This window comes from Typha latifolia, chromosome 10, assembly GCF_019914945.1.
Source record: "Typha latifolia isolate L0001 chromosome 10, TyphaL0001v2, whole genome shotgun sequence".
NCBI classification, from domain to species: domain Eukaryota; kingdom Viridiplantae; phylum Streptophyta; class Magnoliopsida; order Poales; family Typhaceae; genus Typha; species Typha latifolia.
This window is the reverse complement of record NC_133095.1, coordinates 1,342,606-1,367,892: the sequence shown is the minus strand read 5'-3', so window position 1 is coordinate 1,367,892 and position 25,287 is coordinate 1,342,606. Positions and strand designations below refer to the sequence as shown.

Here is a 25,287-nt window from a genome sequence, read left to right as displayed (position 1 = left end):
TATTCCTTTTTCAATGAATGCATAACTTTTTCGATTCTTATCTATCTAGGCACATTCGATGGAAAAAGAGCATGCAGGAATACTTCACCCTTGTATGGCATGCATATAGAAGGAACAGGCACTCATCATCATCAGCTGCAGGGGGGTATGTACATATCAATGATTTCGACATCTAGAATTGCACTTGGGAAGGAAGATCCCATTCCTTTAAGAGTTATCTTTATAAATTCCACAACAAAAAAGAAGAAAGAAAAAAGAACAAGAAGTGGGACTGATATTTTACAGTACTATGTTGCTGGTCACAGGGACAAAGAAAAGAAGATGGTTACATCTCCCTGTACATTGGTGGAAGATAAAGGTTGAGAAGGGAGGTAATTCACTAATTTGCTGCCTAGAAGGATATACCTTAAGGTGCAAAATGTATCAAGCCAGATAGTTGTAGATCTGGGGGTTATTCTTATCCCTTTCCAGGTACTCCCTGTCAATAAGGCTCTCTATTCTTTTCTTCAAATCTGCTGGCTTTATTGGAAACTTGAGCTAACAGAATCACAAAGAAACAGTGTCAGAAGGCACAGGGAAAGAGAATGTAGACTGATTTGCAAATTACCTGTTGAAAGAGCTCAGTTATTAGAAGTGTGTGGCTGAGGACTTTTCTCGTCTTCATAATACGAACAATAGCAGCATCAACCTGCAAAGAAAACAAAATAAGGACATAGCATGGCAATCTTATGGCAGCTGATATCCTTTTTAACTAGAGAATCTGGCTGCTCTAGAATTCAGAAGAAAAAATTATATCTTAACTCTTCCGGAATTTGGTAGATAATGAGACTGAAAACCCTTTTATATATTGTCAACACATCTCATTGAAATTCTCAGTGTCATACAAATGGTACACTTAGACTAGTCAGAAATATTTCAGATTAATACATCAATTCAACTTCCTAGCTATGTAACTCTGTTACTTTACCATATCCAGTATTCCCTTCAGCCTTCATTAGTCAACTTCATTTATCCAGTTTGTAGTGGGCAATATCATTAAACTACTATCAACATTAGATGATGTTTGACTTTGTTGTAAACATTTTGTAGATTTCCTCATTATTGACTTGCTTTAGTCAAAGATGCTTATTTCCAGGCCTCAAGTGAAACAGCTTAAATCTAAGTCTAAAAGCTTCTTATTTTAGAAATATCTTGACCCCTAAGATTTTGGAGGTATAATACTTTGGTGGTATGATGCCTTCTTGAATCTTTTGTTTTTCACAGATGATATGACCAACAGTTGTTAATATATTACAAATTTTTTATAAACCACTAACTTCTGAGTTTTGACTTAAATATAGCAAAATCCAAAAAATCGTAAGTACAAGTGATATGTGATGTGGCTTCCCATATAGCTCTTTTTCTCTTATTTCATTACAATGTGTAGGCCATTCGTGCATCACTTTGATAGAAACTGTCAAACTGGATAAAACTGATTAAACCCTGAAATACCAACCCTCACCTCCAAGTTGATTGAAGTACATTCAGACTGACTTCTTTAAAGCTATTACATACCTAGCATGCTATTTTCATCATAATTAGGCAAACCATACAATGACAGAAACAGCAACGTTGCATAGTTATGGCAGTTGAGATATTTTCACTAACCTGATACTGACGGTCCTGGAATACTCTTTCGGTGGTGCTTGTGTTTTCTTCTACTGTCTCCTTCATCTGAATTGCATTTACCTGATAATATTACTGCATTAGTTCAGTTTCCTGCTTGAGGACTCCAAGAAGCAATTCTAAAAGGAATATATTTACCTTAATACGGTAAAGAGGAGCACTAAACTCTTCATTGAATATGAATGAGTCCTCATCTTCCACATCCCTTCCTTTCGGTATCTGAAAATGCAGATATAAATTAAAAGTAACCAAAGTAGAGTACCAGTAACAATAGATAGTATGAATCATGAATGCACCTTTTGGAGAACTCTAACTTTGCCACATGCAAGGGACTGCAAAGTCCTCCTCAATTCTTTATCCTCAATGCCGGTAGAATCCTTGATGTCTTGAAAACTAAGCTTTTGGGCGTCGTTGAACAACATCAAAACCACAGTCTGACATTTTAACCCGAAAACAAAGAATATCTAAGAACTGTGCTAATTCGAAGGAATACTGGCAGCAAGAGAAAAGGGTAACCCACCTGGAACAGTGACACAGCCAGTTCCTTTTTACCTTTTGGAAACTCTGCTTTTAAAACACATTGCCCCAAGGAATTTTGCCACATCAAGCGCCTTCCACTGTACTTACTCAAGTAGAACTCTTTGAATATATCCTACAACAGAGGCAAAGGGAAAGAAAAAAGAAAAAGTATATAAAATGGACAAGGATATTATAAAACATTAAAATTCATTACATCAAAATATCCATAACCCAACCTGATACACATTCAATTCGTGAGGAAGCCGGACGTCCATAGGTGGATATGTTGGCCAATAGCTGCAAAGCATCAAGAAAGAATGACATTCCACTAGCAGTAGATAAAGCAATGAAATAATATAGTATCATCTTCCAGCACACACTAGAAGCATAAATCATTTTAAGTAATGCTACCCACCCGGTTGTAAGAACGTGAACACTCATCTCAATACCGGTAGGAAGTTTTGTCCTGGCTTGGGATGACTGCTTAAAGGAATCATTAATTTCTTTTGATAATTCAATGTCCTGTGGAAACAAGAGCATTGATCATATGTAAGATGGTCCAAATATGGCCTGCTCATCAAACTGGTATTGGCTAATAATACGAGACCATAACTTGTAAACTAATCAACAAATTATTTTGCAACTGCTAGCCACTCAAGCTACAATAGATACAGAAATGCATGACATTGTGAGAAAAGTAAAAGCATTTATCTGATACAATTCAGACAAACAGAAGCACTTAATCACAATATTGTTATATGCTGACACCCAATGAGTTAAAATTCCTAAAGTATGTGTTCACATCATCTAGATATAGTTATCCTACATATGCAATTCCACATAACACTGAATGCCCATACATAGCAGTGGTGGACCAACCTAACTGCAAAATTGGCCTACTTATTACTTTATTAAATGATAATTCTTGGTTTCATCTGATTGTTTCACATAAATCTGCAGAAGTCAAAAACAAATAATATACTACCTAAACTCTCAAAGTCAATATTAAGGTCAGTTGTCACATTAGAATTTCTTATATGTAGTTGATCTTTCATAGGATCTGGAATCCTTCTACAGGAAGCCAGAGAAAACCTATGAATGGAAAAGAAATCATCTTTGACTCTCAAATACATTGGTTGGTATTTCATTGGAACTCATATTCTTCATGTTACTGCATGTATCTTGTATGACCATCCAACAGCTCTCATGTTTGAATTTCATGTGGTGGCAAGCAGAACAGAGGGATGACAAATTCCTCTCTCCGCCTAATGGCAGGCATCCACTATACACAATAATGTGAATCTTTTAGATCACCCAATAATGGTGCCAGCAAGTCCTGGGAAGTTTAGCAGTTCAGTCAGTGTGAAAATTCACCACAGCTTACCATCCTGACAACTGATAGCCAATTTGAAGGAGCATTGAGAGTTGACTTTTGAGACCATGGAAACATGCTTAGAGCTTTGTTCAGATTTCTAGTATGCTTAAACCCTTCTAAGTAACTTTACAGAGATGATTTATACCTTGAACATCCCTTCAAGTTTATTTGTAAACTGACTCCCGCATTCAGTTTTGAGCTGAAAACAGAGACAAATTGCTATTTAGAACTGGAAACTATAAATACTAATATAAATTGCTATCAGAGCAAAATTTAAACATAATGGTTACTTTTGAAATCATTGATTTTTCAGCATCAATTGATGCACTCTTTCCCAGCAATAACCTTTTTGCAAGATCCTTCTTGTAGAATGCTTCAAATACATCCTTCCCCTGTATGATAATCAAGGAAATATAACATTTATTGCATATATTCAGATAAAAGATTAAGAAAAGGTAATACATAACCCACGGCCAAGGAAGAAGGGCTAATCAAAATTGAATAAAAGCATAACCAAAGAGCTTAACAGCTTACTTGGATAAATCTGAATAATACCAAAACTTTGTCTAGTGTACCCTCCAACTCTTCTTCTGATGTACCTTTATTTCCAGCACGAAGCTTCTCATCCAGAAACTTTGCAATCAATTCAGCAGGTCTATTCTGTTATATAGAAAAGGAAAAGGAATTAATCACCATTCTGAACTAGGAAGCACAAACCAACCCAAAATAGAGCATGGGAGATTCCTTGCACCAAAAAATAAAGCGATTACTCCTTTTAAAGGAAAAAAAGTTAATGTCCTAATCAGTGAAGATTATGGCAAAGTAGGGCAGAAAAATAAGCATCTGGAGAAGCACCAGAAAAGGTCAAAATTCATAAATGTCATACTTAGATAAAAAAACATCAAGCAATCACTGAATGAAGGTAACATCAACTCAGCACATTAAAATGCACTTGCTTCAGACTCTTTATAGAAGTATGGGAATGACAAAAATAAAATCAAAGGATCTTGACACCAGTGCTGTTAAGAGCAAAAGATCCAGCTGCCATACACATTAGGCACACTAAAGTAGAGAGATTAATCTTTGGGTACAGATTGAGCAGTAAAGATCTTATAAAGAAAGGAAAAGACATTGTAATTGAGCAAGTAAAGCCAGCATATACCAACCTGACGAAGATTTATGAGATGCTCAAATGAATCTTTTATGGTATTAGAGAAGGCCTCGTTTTTTGCAAAACTTTCTTCCCATATTGTATCAAGGGAAGCTTTAAAATCTAAGAGATAGGGAACCAAATCTTTATCCTTCTCTTCATCCATGATAATGCTCTGACCTGTACCTCGGATATATGAACTAAGAGCTTGCCTTAGCGACTCAAGAGCATTAACCCTTTGGAAAAGGGTGTACATTCTATGAAGGTCATTAATACGATTTGCTTCCATAAGCATTGTAAACCCCTACAAGACAAAGTGTAACACTTTAAGTAGGGCTGACTGCAAAATCAGATAAGGTTTTGCAACATTAACTAAAGGAACTACAAGTAGTACAGGGTACAAACTTCACCTTGTCAAGAACAGAAGACGTATGTCGGTCTAATAGTTGTTTCTCAGCAGATGTTATGAGTGGCTTCCTCGTGCTAGCTTCCAAGTAGAGGATGCACCTTTCATGTTCTTCATGTAACCTTGACTGCATTACACATCACAAAGGGATATAGAAGATAAGAAATAAATGACTTTTCAAGCCAATAAAAGTTTTAACAGATAAGCATGAGTGAGAGGTTCAAGAGAGGACCAGTCACCTCAACATGTTTGAGGTAGTCTGGAATATCAGATTGCTGCATATATTTCATGCCTTCAGCAGCATAAAATTCAGAAGTGCATTCAAGGAAGGGCTTTTCAAAGTTTTCAGTGTATATTCCAAGAGCTGTAAACATCTTCAGAAGATGACTAAGTAATGTTCTATCAATCGCTTCACCAAGCCTGGTCAGCAGAAGATAGCATTAGACAACAACTTCATATGTCAGAAAAGCATAATTTTGGATCCAAAAGCATATGCAAAAGAATGTGAATTATAGCAACTAAGAGAAAAACACAGAAAAAGCCAACTTTAGCCATTATGATAACTAGATAAGTCAACAATAGTGTGAAAGGTGCAGTAATGGAAGTAGAATAAACAAGTTACTTCCATAATAAACAGATATTGTATTTTCTTCAAGAATCTTAACATATATGTACCTCTCCCTCTCAATTAATCTTAGAAGGCCAGTAACGATTTTATGTTCAACTTCTTGAGACAAAGAAAGATGCTTGCGGAAGAGCTGCAATCCCATGTCCCACACTGAGCAAATATTAGGAGTATGCTTGACATAAGTTCGGTCAAGAAGTAGGGCTATGCTACGAATTATCAACATCTGCTCGCAAAAATCCTGCCATGAATTCTCTACTAGTGACAAAAATACCACCAAATCAGGGCTTTGCCCGACTAATGATGATAGCTTTGCTGATATGTGTACTTCACATTCTTTCTGAATGCGTTCATAAAGATTTCCCCCCATCTTGTGTAAACAAAGATCACCAGCAGCCTACAGTAAAATAAGTTGGCTCACTGTCGGTCTTAGTTAACCAAGAAAAACAAAAGCTATAAACGTCAAAACTGGTAAAGTCACCATTGAAGAACTGACCTGATAAAGCGTCTCAGTGTCACAGGAAAGTGGCTTCTTTAAAAATATAGCTGTGATTGCAGTCTTCAGTATTCCCCAAGTCTTCTCTTCGAAGTTAGTTGGTAACTTTGGCTGACCTAAAATATAACTCAAAAGAATATTACTAGATAACACAAAATAAAAACAAAAAGAACTTCCAGAAATATGCATGATCTGGAAATTTCTTAAGTAGATGAACAGGAAAATTAACACTAACAGGCCTTCGACAGAACAAAGAAATAACTGCCCGTCAGGACGTAAAGTATTTTACATATTATCTCGCCATATAAGCTGCTTCTTGTAGTCTACTATTAGAACAAAGAAATAACAGTGCGACAAACCTTCTCAGCCCTCCACTCTCAATAGCACAATTGTTTCTGCTCAACATTTCAATGATAGAGATGTCCATAGGATGCGTCATTCATCAGACTCAAAAAGGAAAAACAATGGAGTAAAACAGCCAAATAGTATGTTTGTGCACGTGCTAATTACTGGTAAGCATGATCCACCTAATTTCTTCTACTCTAGAGAGAAGTTTGTGAATTTCCTTTTGATTTACACATTATGCAAGAGCCTGAACATGATTTTTTTTCACTAACCTCAAATTTGTATAATGAAAATAAAACATAAATAACTCTTTTTACTCATCATACAATGTGCAAAAAAGACCATAGCAAGCATATGTGCTCCATTTCATTTGTAGCAAATAAATCTATGCATGAATATCTTACATCATTATCTTGAAGGTAACCATGGAAAGCAACAAACTTGCTGGGTTAGTTAGAAGGAAAATTGAAGTGTTTGCATGTCAACTCACATCATTAATGAGTATAAATGTCCATATTCTAGTGTTCCAGGCATCCTCCTGTTCTTAAATTTTTCTTTAAAAAAAAAAAGAAGAAGCTTACAATGTTTTATCGAGTCTACAATCATTTCCTTGTCTTTTCAAGTCTATCAGCAAACAATATGAATGCATATTGTGCTATGACCCCAAAATGTAGTCAAAATGAAAATTTCCTATACTTGCATATTATTGTCTACAATATACCCACATATGTGATGCAAAAATATCTACAAAAGATGATTTTGAATTTCATCACCTCTTCCGGTAGTGCTTAGGAAAGTTGGAAACTATGATGCTCAGCTCCTGAATTTACAAATTAAAACCAAAAAAAAAAGAACCATATACTATTCATTTGTATTGCCTCTTTTAGCAATCGTATATTTCCTTGGTTGCACTCACGTGGTATCACAAATAGAAGCTACTGACCAAACTATACAATTTTGACGCATATCAGTGACTCAAGGCCCCAAACACGGGAGTGCACTAACTGCTGATGTCGATCTAAGAAATCAAGCCGAGAGAGAACATAACGTTATCATTGCAAATCTTTGACAAACCCTAGGCAAGATATTGAGAGCTAAATAATTTCATCATCAAGAATGTCAAATCAAGAAAAACAATATTCAATTCTCTCGACAACAACGCAGGAACTCCTAACAGTTGAATGACATGAGAGTCAACAGAACTCAATGGCTTGATTCGGAACCCATCATACTATGCAGTTAAAGCTTATTACAAGCTCGATCCGACCAGAATTACGGCTGCATGAAGAAGCAGAACAAAAGAAAAGGTGAAGGTGGTACCTTTCGTCATCTTGATGCGGAGCTGCTTCTTCGCCGATGGCTCAGGAGGCGTCGCTTTCTTCCTAAAGAGATTAGCGGCGATCCCAGTAGGCGCAGCGGCGGCGGCGTTGAGCTCCTCCTGGTCAACAAGCATCGCGTCCTCCTCCTCCGCAGGCTTCGCAGTCGCAGTCGCCGTCGCCGCCGCCGTCGCGGCGGCGGCTGCTGGATCGAAGTGGGCGCCGGCATGGTGGTGGAGGACATTCTTCTCGCATGCGGTGGCGGCGGATATGGCAAGTGGAGGTTGGGGTTTGGCTTTCTTCATGGAAGTAGGCGACGACGAGGGGGAGGCGGCGGAGATGGTGCCGTTCACGGAGGTGGCGGATGAAGAGCTGCTGCTAGAGAAGGGCCTCTTCGCTTGAGTCATCAATTAATGGACGAATCGCATGGCGAGATGAGGAAGAGGAGAAGAAAGGGGAAGAAGGGATTAGATGAGAAATAGAGAGAGAAAGCGAGAAGGGTGGAATAGAAAGGAAGAAATGCTTGATTCGATCGGGGTTTTATTACAGGGAGATGGGAGTCAGGAATAACTTGGTCCGGGTTAGGTCGAGTCGAGTCGAGTCGAGTCGGATCGGATCGGATCGGATCGGATCGGGTGTAATTGGGTTCGATTGCGGTGCATTGGGAATTTGGGGGGCTGTCAACTGTAGTATACTACTAGATGGGCCTAAAAGGTATGATTAGTAATGTAATGTCTATATCTTCCAGGTTTGGATTAGTACGTTCTAATAAGATAAAATTATTGGGATTATCCAAATAAAACATTCTTGTGGGACTAAATAGGAAATCGGGCCCAGAAAATGAAGCCCAATAATAAAAAGCCCAACCACTCTTCCCAAATGCCCAATTGCAAATCCCGGAACATTCCAGAAGTGGGAAAGCTTTGTAATCTGGCGGGAAAGCATCCATTCTCCATTTCTCCGGAACGCAAGATGCTAACGAAGAGAGTTCTCCTACCGGCGGCTCCGATCCAAGCTCGGATCCAGATTCCTCTACTCGAGGAGCTTCCGGAGTAGTTCGTTTCGGGATCCGATCACTCGCAGGTGAGAGATGATGTTGCTAGCTATGGTGCTTTGTTCATCTGATTCCCTGTGGAATTTGAACTGTATTTTTTATTGTGTTGGTTTGTTATGAAGGTAACCACGATCGCAATCTCTTGGGTCGATCCTTTTTCTGAGGTATGAAAGAGCTTCATCTTTGACGATTCTAGGTTTTTTTTCCAGACTTATTTTATAACTATGACTAGATTTACTTTTCTAAATCGCAATAATATTGTGCAAGTATTTCTTTTCCCCCTTATGGTGTCCTAGAAGTTGTAGGAGTTTCCTATGCATGTCGAGAATTTTTTTTTTACTGGTTACAGACTATGTCTTTTAGATCTGTAGCTGGGATTTTGGATATGAAACTTGAGTCTCGATTACTGTTCTACCATATCTAAGTAGTTGGGTACATCATTTGGAGTATTATAATTTTTTTATCAATTGTTAATTCACCTTAAAACTTAGATAACCATTCCCAAATATGATTTGCTGACTTATATAAAAATTTAAAATTTGCTAAAATTTTGCTTATTTATATGATGTAATTTATCTTAAACACTTTTCTCCCTATTTAGTAATTTTATTGGCTGATTTGAAATTTTTATATAGGTTGCAGTTTCAATCAATTACTTTTTACCTCAATCTCTGTGATCTCGTTATTAAATGTTTAAATGTAATATGACTGCCAAAAAAGTTTACAAGAGTAAATTTGGTCTGACTTATGTTTCTTTTCTAGCTGCCATCGCATGGGATTTTCCATTAATAATAAATAAGAAAACCGGGATAGTTAAAATCTTCAAACCAAACATTTTATAGCTGCTAGCCTAGCAAATTCCGCCGCTGTTCGACGTGAAGTCCTAAGCACAATTAGACAATTTTTATTAGTTAAATATATTTTATTTTATCCTATGAATTTTAAAAAATTTTAAATCAGTCCTTATACTTATACTTAAAGTGAAACTTTTAGTTTTTTTTTTTGTTAAACATGTCAATCTCTGTTATATTTGTTAGAAAAATATACAAATTTTAATATAACACAGCTAGATTATTAAAATAGTCATAATTCTCAATTAAATTTAACAAAAAAATTAATAGTCTCATTTTAATTATAAATACATAGACTGATTTCAGATTTTTTAAAGTACAAAAAAATAAAGTAATTTTATAAGTGATAAAATATATTTAACTTAATTTTTTAATAAAAGAAAAGTTCAACTATGTTTCGTTAGAAACGCTTAGGTTTGCCCACACTGCTTACAAAACACAAAGCACAGCACAAGGGAAGCTCCCTCTCGGAGCTTTCCACAAAGTTTCACATAGACATCAACTCCGACAATATACAAAACCACCGAAAACCACCAAAAAGAACCAAACACCACAGCATCACCAACAAAAGTTTAAAGGACCACAACAATACAAAACATCAGACCTCAATCATCCAGCTTCATTGGATTTGTCTCACCGCCAGCATGCATGCAGCAGCTTCCTGGCCTTGGATTTTAGCTCCTCGCTCTGAATACATGCCCAAGACAAATACATTGCCTTAATGTTAGATCTCCTTCCAACTCCTGACTTTATCATGAAAAATTCTTCTATACTTTTTCCAATCAAATTGCCCACAGTAAACTTGCCATCCATCTGTATCATCATTTCTTGCCCCCCTTATTTTCCACATGAGCCTCCCAGTTGAACAAAGTCTACCACATACTTAGGTAATTCCTAGTACCCGAAAGCACTCATAGTCCACTGCAGTATGTGATTCACATAAGAACGACTTAAGAATAAATGTCAGACAGTCCCTTCTTTGCCACAAAAGACACAGAGAATTCCCACTCCACATTCTCATAACCAGATTATCTCTGGTCAGAATGCGGTTGTTGCAAGCCAACCAAATAAAGGCTCTAATCTTGTAGGGGATTTAGTCCTCCAGAATTAGGTAGAATCTTAGACAATTGCCCCCCCATTATTGAGGAAGTTATAGAGTGACTTAACAGAGAAAATCAATTAGAGCACTATTTGCAAGTCTAAAGAAAGATTTTGATGCTGCACTTGCTATGCTTAAAGAAAGAAAGATTCTAGAATGATTACTGGTTCTATCGCTTCCAGCAAGCGCTGAATATGTGATATGACAAAGCAGCAAAGGTGATTGGAAGTCTTGTCCTACTTCTGCAGGGAATCCGGAGGTACCATATCTGGTGGTTTAAAAAACTTCAGTTGCTAGTTCTGTATTGAAGGAATGTTCTTTGCTGTTACAGAAAGGCAACGATGTGGATATTTGCTTTGTTAGGTCTTCTTAGATATGATATTCAGTTGCTAATTTTTCTTTGTTCCATTCTCTAATTGCAGCTGCTAAGCATTCCAGACCTGTTCCTTTAGACAAACTTGCCCATTCTTAAGACATGCTGCTAGAAGCTTTTTGGTACCATCTGAAAAAGTAGATGATTTCATATAGAAATGTGACAATGTCCTACGGTCTATCTTCTTGCAGAATGCTCATTCTTATTTTTCTAGCATCAGAGGTCTTAATTACAGTGCATGAGACTTGAATTCCATAAGTATGCGAGTCATTGTCCCGGAGGGAATGGAGAAAACATCCATGCTCACAGAAACCTCCCCTTTCTGAGAAGCAGACTTGGATTATCTGCCTGTCAGCTGTTTTGCATGATCTTGATAGTAAAGATGATAGGGTAAGGTAATTTTTAAAATTTCCACACTTTTTGGGAACACTTTAAAGGATGTTATCCTTTGTTAAATATCTCTAGTATTCCTATCTGTTACTATTTCTAGCTAGCTTGCTCAATACTTCCTGAGGTGCGTACAGATTGATTTCACACAGATCATCGATTTATCTTTTTAGCAAAATGCTACTTTTGCTCACATTTGAAGAACCAGATCACTCAAATACTTATATTAATTAACTGAACTATGAAATCTCGTTTCTTGTAAATAATCTTGAAAGAATAAAACTCTGTCAATGACCTCAGCAAGGTCGAAACACTTCGGCTTATAGCATATGGAACGACAGTGAAAAACTCCTTATGAATACACTAGTTTGTGTTTGACGTCCCTTGTTGCAAAACAAGAGGCACACAAAGAAACATGTCTCGACTTTCTAATGTTTTGCCTGTCACTGCTTTTTGTGTGCTATTGTGTGCTAGCTAGTAAGTGCTATCCTTGTTCTCTATCTCGGTAATAGTTTCAGTGGTCATCACTTGATCTGATGACTTTGTGGTTAGATTGTTGTATCAATGAAACATAGCTTGCTCTTGTAGTTTTCATCAACCTATGAGAAATTGCCATAGATTCGGAGTTCCAAAATTGAACCGTAGTCAACTAAGGGTGATCTGTTTTTAATCTGCTGATTCATAATTGATGCGCATCACCGTATGCCTCTACTTTGATAATGTTTTACTATTAAGTAATGGTTTGTTCGGTTAAATTTGTTCTAATTGCCATCAAAAGAGTAAACCACTGCTTATAAGTTTGTTATCTTTTATGGTCCTCTGAAGTAGGTCGCTCTGTGTGCTATGGCAATCAAATATGGAGGTAAATTTGTGACTATTTTTCTCAGATTGCTTTGCAATTCTTATTTACATTAAAACAGATTGCTCTGCCGTCTTTCTAAACCTTCCTCAGAGTGCATGGAATCCTAATAATCTATTAGTCTTGTTGCCTCGGGAAATCTGAGGCACAAGGACTCGAAGTGCAATGGAGATGATGCCATTAATGAAAAGCACAAGATCTCATGGGGAGAGATGAGATAAAGTAAACTTCCTGAAAACTCCTCAGTAAGTTGATCCAAATTTTAGATATGCTTGCTTCAAGAAAATTTGATTCCAAAATTAATTTTAGGATAGCCAGTTCCTAATTCTTTTACCGGGAACCAGCTGAGCTCCAAATGCATATTACCTAGTTGTTGCATTACTTTACCTTCTCTTTTCTAGTATTGCTTAATAAGCATAAAAAAAAAATATCCAGACAAATGTTTATAAGCCCGCAATTTAAAATCATTCAATGACACATATAATAGAGAATAAAAAGATAAGAAGCAAAGAGGCTTCTTACTCCATTCAAAGAAAGCGCCGAAGAACTACAAGAGGAACGAAACGGCAGAGGAACGGCTACACGGCCTTGACGGCTGCGGAGGAGGCGGCGGGAGGATCGAGGAGGGGCTCGGTGCCGGCGCAATGCGGCGGGGCGGCGAGGGAGGAATCAGGGTCGTAGTTGGGGTCGAGGGAGCGGTCGATGGCCTCGCGGCCCTTGTCGAGGCACGGCTTGCAGGCGATCTCGATGGTGATCCAGCCTAGGATCACCGCGGCGATGGCGACCACGGCGGTGGTGATGGCCCCCATCGAGATCTCTATCGTTCCCTTCTCGCCTCCTCTCTTTTGTTATATGGTCGGGTGCTACGAAAGAAAGCGTTTCTGGCTTTTCCCAACGAGGGCAGATCTGCTAGTTTACTCTTAGATTATAACATAAATAAACAAATAAGCAAATAAAAGATGTTATAGAAATTGTTTTCAGTTCACACCTTATCACATATATTTATTTATTTCAATTTACACCTTGCCTTTTTGCTATTTTAATTCTACTATCGGTTGGGATGTTTTTTGGAAATTCAATTTGATCCCTGTATTCCGGAGTATTAACATTAAAAAGTTCTTTAGTTTTGATAATATTACAATTGAGCTTTTAGAAACTAAGTACTGCCTATAATTATATAAGAACTGTGCGGCAGTGCGAGTTCAATCTTATTAATTTAAATTTTAACAAAAACAAGTTGATACAAATCATCCTGTATTTCTAATTAGTTATAAGAAAGCATTGAACCATCCTCGTATATCATATCACGTTTATTCTAATAAGTATTTATTTGATATAATACCTTGCATTCCTGCCTCTATTTACACATAGATCCCCCCCCCCCCCCGAAGTATTTTTAGAGCAGTCAGTCTGATCCAAGGAGAACACGCACAGGTATAACAAACCCTACCATTCTCCACCACCAAGGGTCGGAACTCAGAAGCCATGTTATCTCTCGCTAGAAAACTCCGACGACTTCCCCTCGCCGTCTCTCACACCCAGAAGTCCACCTACGTCGACGTCAAGATGAAATGGAAGAAGGACCACTTCTTCGATTCCATCTCCATCCTCACCAAATCCAGAGACCTCCAACCCCTCATCTCCCTCAAGAACATCATCATCTCCCAATCCCCCGAAAACGGCATCCCCATATCCACCGTCTCTAAGCGCGCCCGGGAGCTCGAGACCTCAGGCCGCGTCGCCGCCTTCCTCCGCCGCTACCCCGCCGTCTTCGAGGAGTTCACCGGTCCGAAGTACAACCTACCTTGGTTCAAGCTGACCCAAGAAGCCCTCGACCTCGACCGCGAGGAGCGCGCGGTTTACGAGGCGTACCGCCCCGAGATGATCGATAGGTTGCGGAGGCTTATCCTTATGTCGAAGGAGAAGGTGCTGCCGACGCGAGTGGTGAAGGGTATGTTGTGGTATTTGGGGTTACCCGAGGACTTTCTTCGAGACCCGGAGGAGACTTCTAAAGATGGGTGTTTTGAATTGGTCGATGTTGGAGACGGGGAACGAGGATTGAGTGTTATTGCTAATGGAGACGAGCAAGTTCTTTCCGTGCTACAAAGGGAAGCGATTAAGCAATTGGGTGGAGTGGAAATTGTTTCCATTCCGCTCTTCCCTTCGAAAGGTTTGCGGTTGAAGAAAAAGATCGAACATTGGCTTGGCGCGTTCCAAAGACTTCCCTATGTGTCCCCTTTTGAAGATTTTTCCCATTTGGACCCAAATAGTGATGTCTCCGAGAAGAGGGTAGTGTGTGTTCTCCATGAATTGCTCAGCCTCTTCGTCGACAACTCCGCCGAGCGGCGTCGGCTTCTGTGTTTAAGGGAGCACCTGGGACTGCCGCAGAAGTTCCATAAGGTGTTTGACCGGCATCCCCATGTGTTTTACTTGCTGTTGAAGAGCAAGACTTGCTTCGTTGTTCTCAAGGAAGCTTACTGTGCTGGGCCGAATACAGAGCTTAAGAAGCATCCGATGCTGGAGGTGAGGAAGAAGTACGCCAAGTTGATGAACAAGTCGGAGGCAATTCTGAGGAGTCGACGGAGTAGGCGTCCGTTGGAAGAGGTTGGTGAGCAAAGTCGAGATAGAGGTGATGTACGATCCGATGCTGGAGGTGATGAACAAGTGAAGGCGGCATTAGCAATGAAGAGTGCTTGCAAACTTAATCGATCGTATTGAAGTATGTAGAAACTAAGAATGTGGTTTGAGTTTATCACAGCGGCCTTCTCATAGGCATTTCATCAAACACACTGTGGGATAAATTTTATACTATATTGGTCGTAGGCGGAGATGGGCTAAGCCCATCCTAGTGTCATGAAATAGGCCCATTTTAATTCTTCCCACGTCTCAGTAATCTCACTATACCCATCGTGGGCAAGGGGACAAAACCCCTTCTAAAACCCAACCGACGAAACCCAGAGACGGAACCCGACGACTCCCAGCAATGCTTCCCTTCTTCCCTCTCCGCCGCCCCTTCCTCTCTCCCTCTCACACCCGGAGTTTCATCGACGCGCGCATCAAATGGATCCGCGACCGCGCCCTCGACCACGCCGTGGAGAAGGAGAAGCATCTCAAGCCCTTCCTCGCCCTCAAAGACCTCCTCCTCCTCTCCTCTCCTAACCCTTCTTCTCCTCCTCCTCTCCCCCTGTCCTCCATCTCCGCCGCCGCCTCCTCCCTCTCCCTCCCCTTCCGCCCAATCCGCTTCCTCCGCCTCTTTCCCTCCGCCTTCGTCGAGCGCCTCCCCTCCCCTCCTTCCCCTCCCCACCCCGTCATCTCCCCCTCCCCGTCCCTCGTCCGCCTTCACAACGCTGAGCTCGACGCCGTCTCCTCCTCCCTCCCCGACCTCGCCGACCGCCTCCTCCGCCTCCTCATGCTCTCCCCCTCCCGCCGCCTCCCTCTCCGCCTCATCCACCTCCTCCGCTTCGACCTCGGCCTCCCCCGTGACTTCCCCCGCTCCCTTCTCCCCAACTACCCCGACTACTTCCACCTCTCCGACTCCCTCGATCTCGAGCTCGTCTGCTACCGCAAGGACCTCGCCGTCTCCGCCATGGAGCGCTACGCCGCCCGCACCGGAGGTTACAAGAAGGGATCCCCGCTGTCCTTCTCGCTGCACTTCTCCCGCGGCTTCGATTTGGAGAAGAAGGTGCGCAAGTGGGTCGAGGAGTGGCAGAGGCTCCCTTACATCTCGCCCTACGAGGACGCGTCGCATCTAGCGCCGAAAAGCGACCTCGCGGAGAAGTGGACGGTCGCGGTGCTGCACGAGGTACTGAGCTTGACGGTGGGGAAGAAGATGGAGAAGGAGATTTTGGTGAGCATAGGAGAGCATCTCGGGTTGCTGCCGGGGCTCAGGAAGGTGATTGCGCACCACCCAGGGATCTTTTATGTGTCCAATAAGCTTAGGACGCACACGGTGGTGCTAAGGGAGGCGTATAGGAGGGATTTGCTGGTGGAGAAGCATCCAATTATGGGGGTCCGCTATCAGTATATTCATCTCATGCATTTGGCCAAGGAGATTGGTGCCAAAAGCAAGGGTAGGAAATCTAGAAGAGGAATGAAACCGGGTGATGATGCTATCGGATTTGAAGACAGCAAAAATGATGAGTATGATAATGACGATGATGACGATGAAGAAGAAGATGACGACGATGACGACGAGGCTTATGGTATGGATTCAGAGGATGAGGAGAGTGATGATGAGGATGAGGATGAGGGTGATAGTTCACCCATGCAAAATAGGAAGTCTAGGAAGATTAGCTCCTCCATTTAAGTGCAACTCAGTTTTGAAGGGGGCAGAGTTGCAAAGGAGATTACTTGTGGTGAGATTGGCCGGAAGGATAAATAGAAATTAGCTGACCAGAGCTTCTCTGATGAGGTCCTAGGGTCATGCATTCAACTTCGGATTGCATAACTGGACGACACACTGTTAAAGAGCCAAGAATGGGGATGAATATTTTAGGTACCATATTTACCATCAGTTAAATATTGTATGTCATCAAGCAGTTGAAATGTGTAGTTGATTTCACTCTCCATTTCTTGGATGATCTTTGCAATGCCTAAATATCAAACCTTTGATAAATGAACTGCTTTCTTCTTTCAATTGTTGAGTGAATTTGTTTCTCACACCAGTTCTCTTATGAAACTGGCAGTTCAATGCTACTTTTTTTGTTTTCCGTATCTAATTGATTGTTCCTCTTCTAGCTATTTCTCAGATATATTTAGCTGGCTGAAATGATTTACCCTGAAGAACACCTACTATTCATAAGATCCTGCTTCCATTCTTGGATAATAAGTAGTGGTTTTCTGCTTGAAATATGTAGGATAATCTATACAAGCAAATGATGTTAACTTTAATCCCAGATACCTATAAACAGATGGGAAGTACTGTCGGACCTTTCAATTATAGTCATGATGTCTCTCTCTCATTTATGCAACTGAACTTGTTAATATAGGAGTGAAATAGATGAGGACAGCAATCAAAATATCTGTCAGAAGAGGATTCAAATATGCCAGCAGGTTGGCTCATTGTGCTAACTGTAAAGTTTAATAAAATTGATTTTTGGAACACTGATATTCTGGGCATGAATAGAAGGATGTTGCTCTGATGTTAACTAGTTCAGAGGGTAGTGTTTGTCATATACACCTAGGCGTGGGGCTTTATCCCCGGGGAAACTGATGGAATCATTTGGTAAATGTACTATTCGAGTCACAGTAGGTGGACATGGCTGAAGGATGATGAATGTAATCTAGCAAAAAAAATTCTTAGGCTGGAGTGAGCTTCATCAAAGGTCTCTCCAGATTTGGTAAATGTACTATTCGAGTCACAGTAGGTGGACATGGCTGAAGGATGATGAATGTAATCTAGCAAAAAAAATTCTTAGGCTGGAGTGAGCTTCATCAAAGGTCTCTCCAGATTTTTCCCCTCAGATAGATCTATTTCTCTGTGGAATAAGGTGAGCCAGGATACAGCTAAAGAACTGCAGAAATTAGGTGCAAAGTGGAACCATAAAATTGAATTGAAGTAGTAGAAAAATGTTTGCACCAGTAGAGAACTTGATTTGCGGGTTTCGTGCAGTAGAGAAAATCTAACGTTGGATCATCTTCACTTTTTTGTCCAAGCTATGATTATCTTGTCAAAATTTGACATAAAAGCATTATGCTTATTATCTGAACTTGATAAATATGCCCGTTATCTGATGTTCAACCGGTCTAGAGATGGACTCTTTTGGCAAGTCTAAGGAAATAAACAGAGAGGCATGTAAGTAAGCAAGTTGTGCCGAAATTAGAGTTTATTTTCATATCAAAATTTTGAAGCAAATTTTAAAGATCTTAATAGAACCCCTTCACTGAATCCTTTTTACTTGTTTGTTGGATTCTTTCTTTGCATTTCAGAGTCCTTCTTTATATGGTTGCACTCACCTTTCTATCTTACAGTTAGTATTAGTGTATAAAGCAAAAACGTGATCATTTTGTTTGTGTGATTGCAGGTATTTGTTTACAAAAGCACATTACTTTTCAGTTACCCCATAGGTTCTAAGTTTGCAGAGCTACAAAAACTTCTGCTATCCTCTGGTTTGTCACAGTGCTCAGCACAAGTTGCATTGTTTGGTTGATTTTTTAGTAAATCAATCATGTAAAGAGAGATTGTTTAGTTATCAATGATGTTTAGTCCTACATGGCAGCCACAAACTATGTACTGAAGCTCTTGAGCTCTATTGGGTTGTTATATACTTGTCAGTTCCTTTTACCATTCAATGCAATGTTCTATATATATCATTCTTTTGCAGTTCATTTCAGGTGAGTGATGGCTCACAACATGCAATGTCATCAGATAAATGTCTAAACTGCCAAATGCAATCTTGGGCAGGCTAGTAGGCAGCAGATGTGACAGTGCTATGATAGTGCTCTGTGAGCAACAAGCACTATTTCCCTTTTGTTTCTTCAAAAGCTTCATTATGTGTAGGCTTGCTACTGCCATTTTAGTCCTCCAATATGGTAGTTTTCTTCATCTTATTTTCTTGCTCGACTTTTGGATCCCTAGCCTCTATGATCAAAGTGCAGTTTAAACTATTTGAGAGGCTGTTGACACCACAAATGTATTAGCAAAACAAGTGAAGAATTATGTGAAAAAGAAAGGCAAAAGGTATTAATCATCTAAGGTAACAGTGTCCTTTTCTTCCTTTCATAGACCTGGAGCTTAGCTTTCTCATTTTAAGCCTGCCCTACAAGTAAAATAGATTGTTAATGTGATGGACGAGCTCAGAAGACTGCTTAAGCTTAAGGTTAGAATTATTAAAAATAAGCAGTCATCCAAATCCCCTTGGAAATCGAAGTGCAGTTTGATCACTTATCTAAAAACATCAATATATTATACTCTGTTTATTTTGTAGCATTTTGAGTTTGACGTAAATATTAATAAAAAAAGTTTTATGAAATCAAAACAGAGATCGGCCGTCATCAAAACGATTGGCGTCTCCACGAGACCACGTCGCTGCTGCACCCAATTAAATCCGAACGCGTGGCAGGACGCGTGTCCTATCCGACGACCCTGATCTCCCCGTTTTCCATCGACTCAAAACACGTGGAATGATACGTGGCAGTATTCGAGTGGCATTTGAGTAAGACTATCGGCTTCCCTATCATATCTGCACACGTAATACAACATATATCTCTTTGTTTGAGCTGCAATCTTAGAATATTCATCTTGTAAAGATGTCAGTTATATATCCAAAGAAAAAAGAGAGAGAGGGAGAGAGAGAGAGAGAGATGGTCTGGTGACGTGGATTGTAGTCGTGGGCAGCCAGCTACATTGGTGGATCTAAATGGTCTCAGCTGATTCGCGCCGCAATGGGATTAAAAAGTGCCACTCTAATAACACGTGTCAAATTAAGTACTACGTGTGCATTCATTCATGAGGGACGTGGCAGTTCCGGTGACGTGGACTGCAGACACGTTGCTCGTAGGGTCGTGGGGTAAAAAAGAAACCATTGATAGCAATCCTCTCCTTTCTCTCTCTCTCTCTCTCTATAGCTCGTTTCTTTTTAGAGTTATCACCCGACAGTATTTATATCAAAGAATTTAAATATTTTAATTGGTCAGACATTCTACTCTATTATTATTTTCAAACCTGCGACATCATAAGCAAATGCTTTCTTTTTCAGAACTGATTTTATTAGGAACCCACAGTTTTATTTTTCTGGTGAAGAGTTTTGGATCAAACTAGACGTTTCTAGCCCTCATGCTCGATCTACTTTTATGTTTTATAGTTTTCTACGCCATGTTAGAGTTGCATGGTTTCTATGAATATTATATTAAAAAGAAGGTTTGTGAAGATGTGAGGCAGAGAAGCATAACATTGTATTTATTACATAAGTATTTAATTATAGGAGAATAGAAATTAAATTAATTTTTATTTTTCAGATTTTGTTACACCAAAGAACTACTCTTATCCTTAGAGAGTACACATCATCCTGTCCTCATTTCCCATCCATGCCCACGTAAGAGAGATTAATTTAGTAGGAGCTCTTAAACATATTAATTGGAAGTTAAACAAAGAGATTAAAAAATTTCCGACATAAAAAATAAGTCAAACGACGAGGTATAACCTATTTGCAGTGGCGGTCATCCTACAGTACTTATTTCAACATCAGATCCACATGAAGGTCTCGTGGGTATCACGTGAAAAATGGTCCACGTAATCCTCAATTAAGTTGAAACTACTTAGATCGAATGTCTCTTAAGACTAATTAACACATCTAACTGTAAACTTTTATTCAATATCTACATGCCGAAGCATGCATGAGCTCATCTTTGCATCACCTTTTGCTTTTGCATAGTATATGTTGAGTGGCTTATAATTCGCCACGAGCTCCACCAACACTACTTAATAATGAAGAATTCCATCTCTGTTGCTAAGAATTAATCATACTACGTACGTACGTTGACCATTCCAGCCATTAATTCATCACACTAGCTCGTGGCTCATACGTAGCCACTTCTAGTATCATTCTTATGATTAATTGCAAGTATGGGAATTTCCAATATATATGATGATCTATAATCCGAACAAGACCGTTAGTTGCATGGTGCAAGTGGAGGGAGGGGTGGGGTGGGGATTAATGGATGGGACGATGAAAGATAAGTGTGGACCATTTGAGTTAATTAGGGGGTTAATGGGGTTAACCAAAGTTGGAGAGTTAGAGTGATGCCACGAGTGTGCGATTGCTGCGTGGGCTACCGTCATTAATACAGTACTAGGCGGTGGAATTGTCATGCAATGATGGAGTTGAGGTTTATTTTTTTACTTCCATAAGGTGAAGAATAGATTATAAAGTACGTAATAAAGTGTTCTTTCTCGGTATGTCCGAAAATTGTGAACGATTGTAGTAATACAGCGAAAGGGAAAGGGAAATTGTGAGAAAGAGAAGATAAATTGAGGAATCCTAAAGCCGTCTCTGCTTTGAAAAAGTTCCAAACTGTCATCACTGAGGAAATAGTGCAAATCAATGCCATCCACTAGTTTCCTGCAAGCATTTCTTAATACTTTTCCAATCTTAGGAGGTAAATTCTAGAAAAGATGCGAAGTATACAGAGAAAAATATCCAGTTGGTTAGGATTTAATGGAATAAATCCTGATAGATTGGAGGATAGCAAATCAATGCCATCCACTAGTTTCCTGCAAGCAAATTAGAATTGTTCTCAATGTGACCATATATTCTGGTAGGATACTTTGCAGGAGTTAATACAAACAAACAGAAGCAGGTTGTGGCTAAAAGAATGGGTCACAGTCCACACAGCACCTTTTTGGCAAAGGCTTTTGTCTTTCCCCCAAAACACCAGTACAAAAAATTTCAGCCCCCCTGTCCTTCCATTTATTTTTCTCACCCTTTAATAATATAAAAAAAAACATTTGTAATCACTCCTTTGTGTTTTTATTTAATCAAGCGAATTACTTCTATTTATAAGGAGGTGGACATGCAGAGATAGATGAAATGGTGTTTATTTGGTTAACACATAAACAGAGTTTTAACTTCAACCTGAGTGGCTATTGATTGGGAGATGTGGCAATGGCTTGCACACCCCTAAGCTCTTAGTAGTAAGTGGGATGTCAATTAGAAAGTGATATGCTATCTGCCCAAAAGATTAGGAGATTTCTCCCAGAAAATCTGTGTGTGGGAATGAGCATTTGTTCACGTTTATAATGCTCTCACTAACTCTTTCATCCTCCTGGTTGCTTGGCTTACTGAGAGCTGCTTAATGAGCATCCTGTTCCTCTGACGTGCACTTCTCCAATTCCTCTGCTTAAAAGCATCTTTGATGGAATTTGGAACACTTAATCCTCTGTTTTCTCACAAGCAGAACATATGCGAGATAAAAGTCTCAATATGACCTTTTCGACTGTTTGCTTTTCAGAGTTGCCACATGGGCACAAACAACAAGAATCAAATATATTTTGAGTATTTTATCTTTTCAGATCATTTTTTTTTTTTTTTAAATCAAACATCAATCCCAAATGTTCACAGGAATTAGATTTAGGATTTTCATGAGAGAAACTAAGAAGTGAGTAATGTGCACAAAAATAACAGAATCTATTATAAATTTATGTATATATACTCTTCTCACATAGATAGTTTCAGAAAATTCCGGATACCAAATTAACTATACCTTTCTATTATCTAAATGTTAATTAAAAAAACAAAAAAATTAGAAGGATCAAAGTATTAAAATGGTAAAAAAAAAAAATATTGGAAAAAAAAAACAAGAGAGAAGAAGAAGTAACTGAATAAACTAACAGGGGAAGACTCCGGGGAGCTCTCAGCGTAACCTCCCTCTGATAAGTTCTTCCCCTCCTACACCAAAAGGATGGAGATTAAATTAAAAAAGGAATTGAGATTTGATTTCTTCTAAGCTTGCGATTCCAAATCCTTCGAGTTGATGAACGTTCCATGGAAGCCGTACGGCACACGGGCCGGCAACTCGACGGCGGCCTCCTCCCTCATGTCGGCGGCGTTGATGACGAGCAGCTCCGACTTGGACGTCGCCTCGTCGTGCACGAATGACAGGATGTACCCGTCGTCCTCCCTAGTCGACGCGTCCCGCGGCATGAAGTACGGCTCGCCGCCGTACCGGCCTTCGCCGTAGATGAACTTATTGAGCTCTCCCGTGAGGAGGTCGACCTTGGCGAAGCCGGAGACCTTGGGCCATGGCTCGGCGATCGCTAGGTAGGCGTACCGGGTCTTCCGGCCGAGCTTGTTCCGGTTGACCATTCCGGCCTCTAGATTCAATTGCTCCGACGCGGCCAAGATGGGCCGGCGAGTGGACTCGCCGGTGAGGAGATTTAGCCGGATCTCGGAGAGGACGCTCTTGAGGCTCTCGTCGGATTCGTTGAATACCGAGTCCGGCGGCGTCATGCACGATCCGATCACGACGACTTCGCCGGTCGCCGGCTCCTCCCAAGCGTTCCATAAATGGAAGCAGAAGCAGTCGGGAACGTCGACCCAAATCAACTTAGATGCATCGGACGAGTACTTGGGAAGGACACCGAATCGAGCGGTCTTCTCGCGGTCGTAGATTACCGGAGAGCCGCCTCGGAGCATCTCCTGGAGCTTGAACACGATTTGTTGATCAGGGATTACGACGAAGTTCTCGGTGATGGCGAAGTCGTGCATCATGGTCGGCTGCTCCACGGGGATCTCGACGTCGGCGGACTTGTCCCCGTCGGGGGAGAAATAGAAGTACTTGAGGTACGGCTTCTTGACCACGTCGTAGCTCAACGCGAAGAGCTCGCGCGACGCCGGGTCGAGCTTCGGGTGAGCGATCATGGCGGAGGTCAGCTGGCCGCCGAAGTCATACCGCTCGACAGTCTCGAGGTCGCCGGCGGCCGTGAGGCGCACGTGGTACGGGTGGTCGTCCTCCGACATGGCGAGGAGGCGGTCGTTGAAGTAGATTAGTCCTGCGTTAGCGACCCCCATGCCGGCGGAGTGGTCGACGAGGCCGAAGAACCCGCGGGCGTAGAAGAGGAGGAGGCGGGCGACGCCCGAGTGGCCATGGAGCTCGCCGATCGCCTTCGGGAATATCGAGCGGCCAATGGCGCGCTCCTGCCGGAGGCGGGAGGTCTCTGTCAACCGGCAGACGTAGGAGGCGCGGCCATTCTGGAGGCGAACTGCGTGTATCATCCCATCGCCGTCAAAGAAGTGGTGGCCTGCCACGGGTTCAAAGTGCGGGTTGGCTCCGTTCCTGACATAAATTCCGTTGATGAAAGGCGGAATTCTACCGACAACTCGTAAATTCTTCTGCAAAGGCTGCTCGCGCACCGGAGCAAAATTACCGGCTATTTGGACCGTCGGATCAGCGGTCTTGGGCAACGGGTGCGGGCGTTCGAGCACGTTCGATATGAAAGCCTCCTCGACTGCATCCAATGCGGCGGCCGCCATGCGTTGGATGATGTTCCATTTGGGTGCAGCGGTAGTTTGAATTTTCTGGGGATTTAAAATGGTAAGAGGAGACGCGTGATCCACTTGCACGTAAGAATTAGGATGGTAGGAAGAAAGTTTGAGCAACTTAGAAGAAGAAGAAGAAGAAGAAGAGGAGGAGGAGGAGGAGGAGCAATGGATGGAGGTAGAGGGGGTAATGGGCTTTTTGTGTAGTCCGACTGATTTGCGACTCTGTGAGTCAAACAGTAGATGATTTGATTGATGGGTTTTAGTGAGCAAGGGATTGGCTACTAAATTGGTGCCAGAAGAAGAAGCCATGGCTTCAATTCTCAAAAACAAAAAAGCAAACAAAAAGGTTTGTTGTCAAAGTGGTGGTGATTTCAAGCTTTGATTGGGGAGTGAGTGGAAGAAGAAGTAGAAGGAGAAGGGAGAAGGGAGAAGAGTGTAAAGAGTTTGTTGTTTTGTAAGTGCTTTTTTGAGTCGTAGGAGAGGGATTGGGGATGGGATGCTATTTATAGAATTTGGGAAGAGAGAGAGTTTGAATGGGAGCTATCCAGTGTCCACCTTGACGCTCAAGAGAGACCACGTGGTCGATTCTGAGGGACCTGCAACTGGGGGTCTGGGGGTTTTATTAGACATAATTTTTTTGGAAATTGGTAAAGAATGCCTCTTTTTAAGAAAGGGATTAAAAAAATATCTACTAATAAAATGGGCGCCGAGTTAATTTCAACTAGTAAACTGGAAACTAGAGGCAGGGGAAAATAGTCTTCACAAGTGGAATTTCGACGTTGTCATTGT

At 40.8% G+C, this 25,287-nt stretch overlaps 5 protein-coding genes across 16 annotated transcripts; 2 read left to right on the top strand and 3 right to left on the bottom strand.

Annotated features, from left to right (window-relative positions):
* Positions 1–178: 178 nt before the first annotated feature.
* Positions 179–8,413, bottom strand: LOC140796555 (cullin-4). Its single transcript, XM_073149600.1, has 17 exons — positions 7,902–8,413; positions 6,237–6,352; positions 5,791–6,137; positions 5,355–5,535; positions 5,120–5,242; positions 4,726–5,013; positions 4,094–4,219; positions 3,850–3,951; positions 3,705–3,758; positions 2,600–2,706; positions 2,421–2,481; positions 2,186–2,317; positions 1,962–2,099; positions 1,804–1,884; positions 1,648–1,728; positions 608–688; positions 179–537 (listed from the first exon to the last, which is right to left on the bottom strand). The coding sequence occupies exons 1-17, from the start codon at positions 8,302–8,304 to the stop codon at positions 424–426; spliced, it is 2,535 nt and encodes an 844-aa protein (XP_073005701.1). The 5' UTR covers positions 8,305–8,413; the 3' UTR covers positions 179–423.
* A 407-nt stretch (positions 8,414–8,820) lies between these two features.
* On the top strand, positions 8,821–18,847 carry LOC140796599 (protein WHAT'S THIS FACTOR 9, mitochondrial-like). 12 transcript variants are annotated; one of them, XR_012110489.1, is made up of 6 exons: positions 8,821–8,980; positions 9,074–9,115; positions 11,466–11,664; positions 12,490–12,523; positions 12,614–12,765; positions 13,008–13,557. XR_012110489.1 is itself a non-coding variant. In XM_073149661.1 (2 exons), exon 1 carries the CDS (start codon positions 15,504–15,506, stop codon positions 16,824–16,826), a length of 1,323 nt encoding a protein of 440 aa, XP_073005762.1. In that variant the 5' UTR covers positions 15,348–15,503; the 3' UTR covers positions 16,827–17,015; positions 18,544–18,847. The 12 variants fall into 12 exon arrangements, 1 of the variants encoding a protein (XP_073005762.1); XR_012110487.1 differs by having other exon boundaries at positions 12,487–12,523; XR_012110486.1 differs by having other exon boundaries at positions 11,466–11,669.
* LOC140796602 (outer envelope membrane protein 7) lies at positions 10,253–13,329 on the bottom strand. Its single transcript, XM_073149663.1, has 2 exons — positions 13,043–13,329; positions 10,253–10,489 (listed from the first exon to the last, which is right to left on the bottom strand). Exon 1 carries the CDS (start codon positions 13,327–13,329, stop codon positions 13,099–13,101), a length of 231 nt encoding a protein of 76 aa, XP_073005764.1. The 3' UTR covers positions 10,253–10,489; positions 13,043–13,098.
* LOC140796601 (protein WHAT'S THIS FACTOR 9, mitochondrial) lies at positions 13,914–15,305 on the top strand. Its single transcript, XM_073149662.1, has one exon. The coding sequence runs from the start codon at positions 14,006–14,008 to the stop codon at positions 15,236–15,238; it is 1,233 nt and encodes a 410-aa protein (XP_073005763.1). The 5' UTR covers positions 13,914–14,005; the 3' UTR covers positions 15,239–15,305.
* Positions 18,848–22,625: 3,778 nt separating the features above from the next.
* On the bottom strand, positions 22,626–24,967 carry LOC140796079 (9-cis-epoxycarotenoid dioxygenase, chloroplastic-like). Its single transcript, XM_073148939.1, has one exon. The coding sequence runs from the start codon at positions 24,805–24,807 to the stop codon at positions 22,960–22,962; it is 1,848 nt and encodes a 615-aa protein (XP_073005040.1). The 5' UTR covers positions 24,808–24,967; the 3' UTR covers positions 22,626–22,959.
* Between the last annotated feature and the right edge of the window lie 320 nt (positions 24,968–25,287).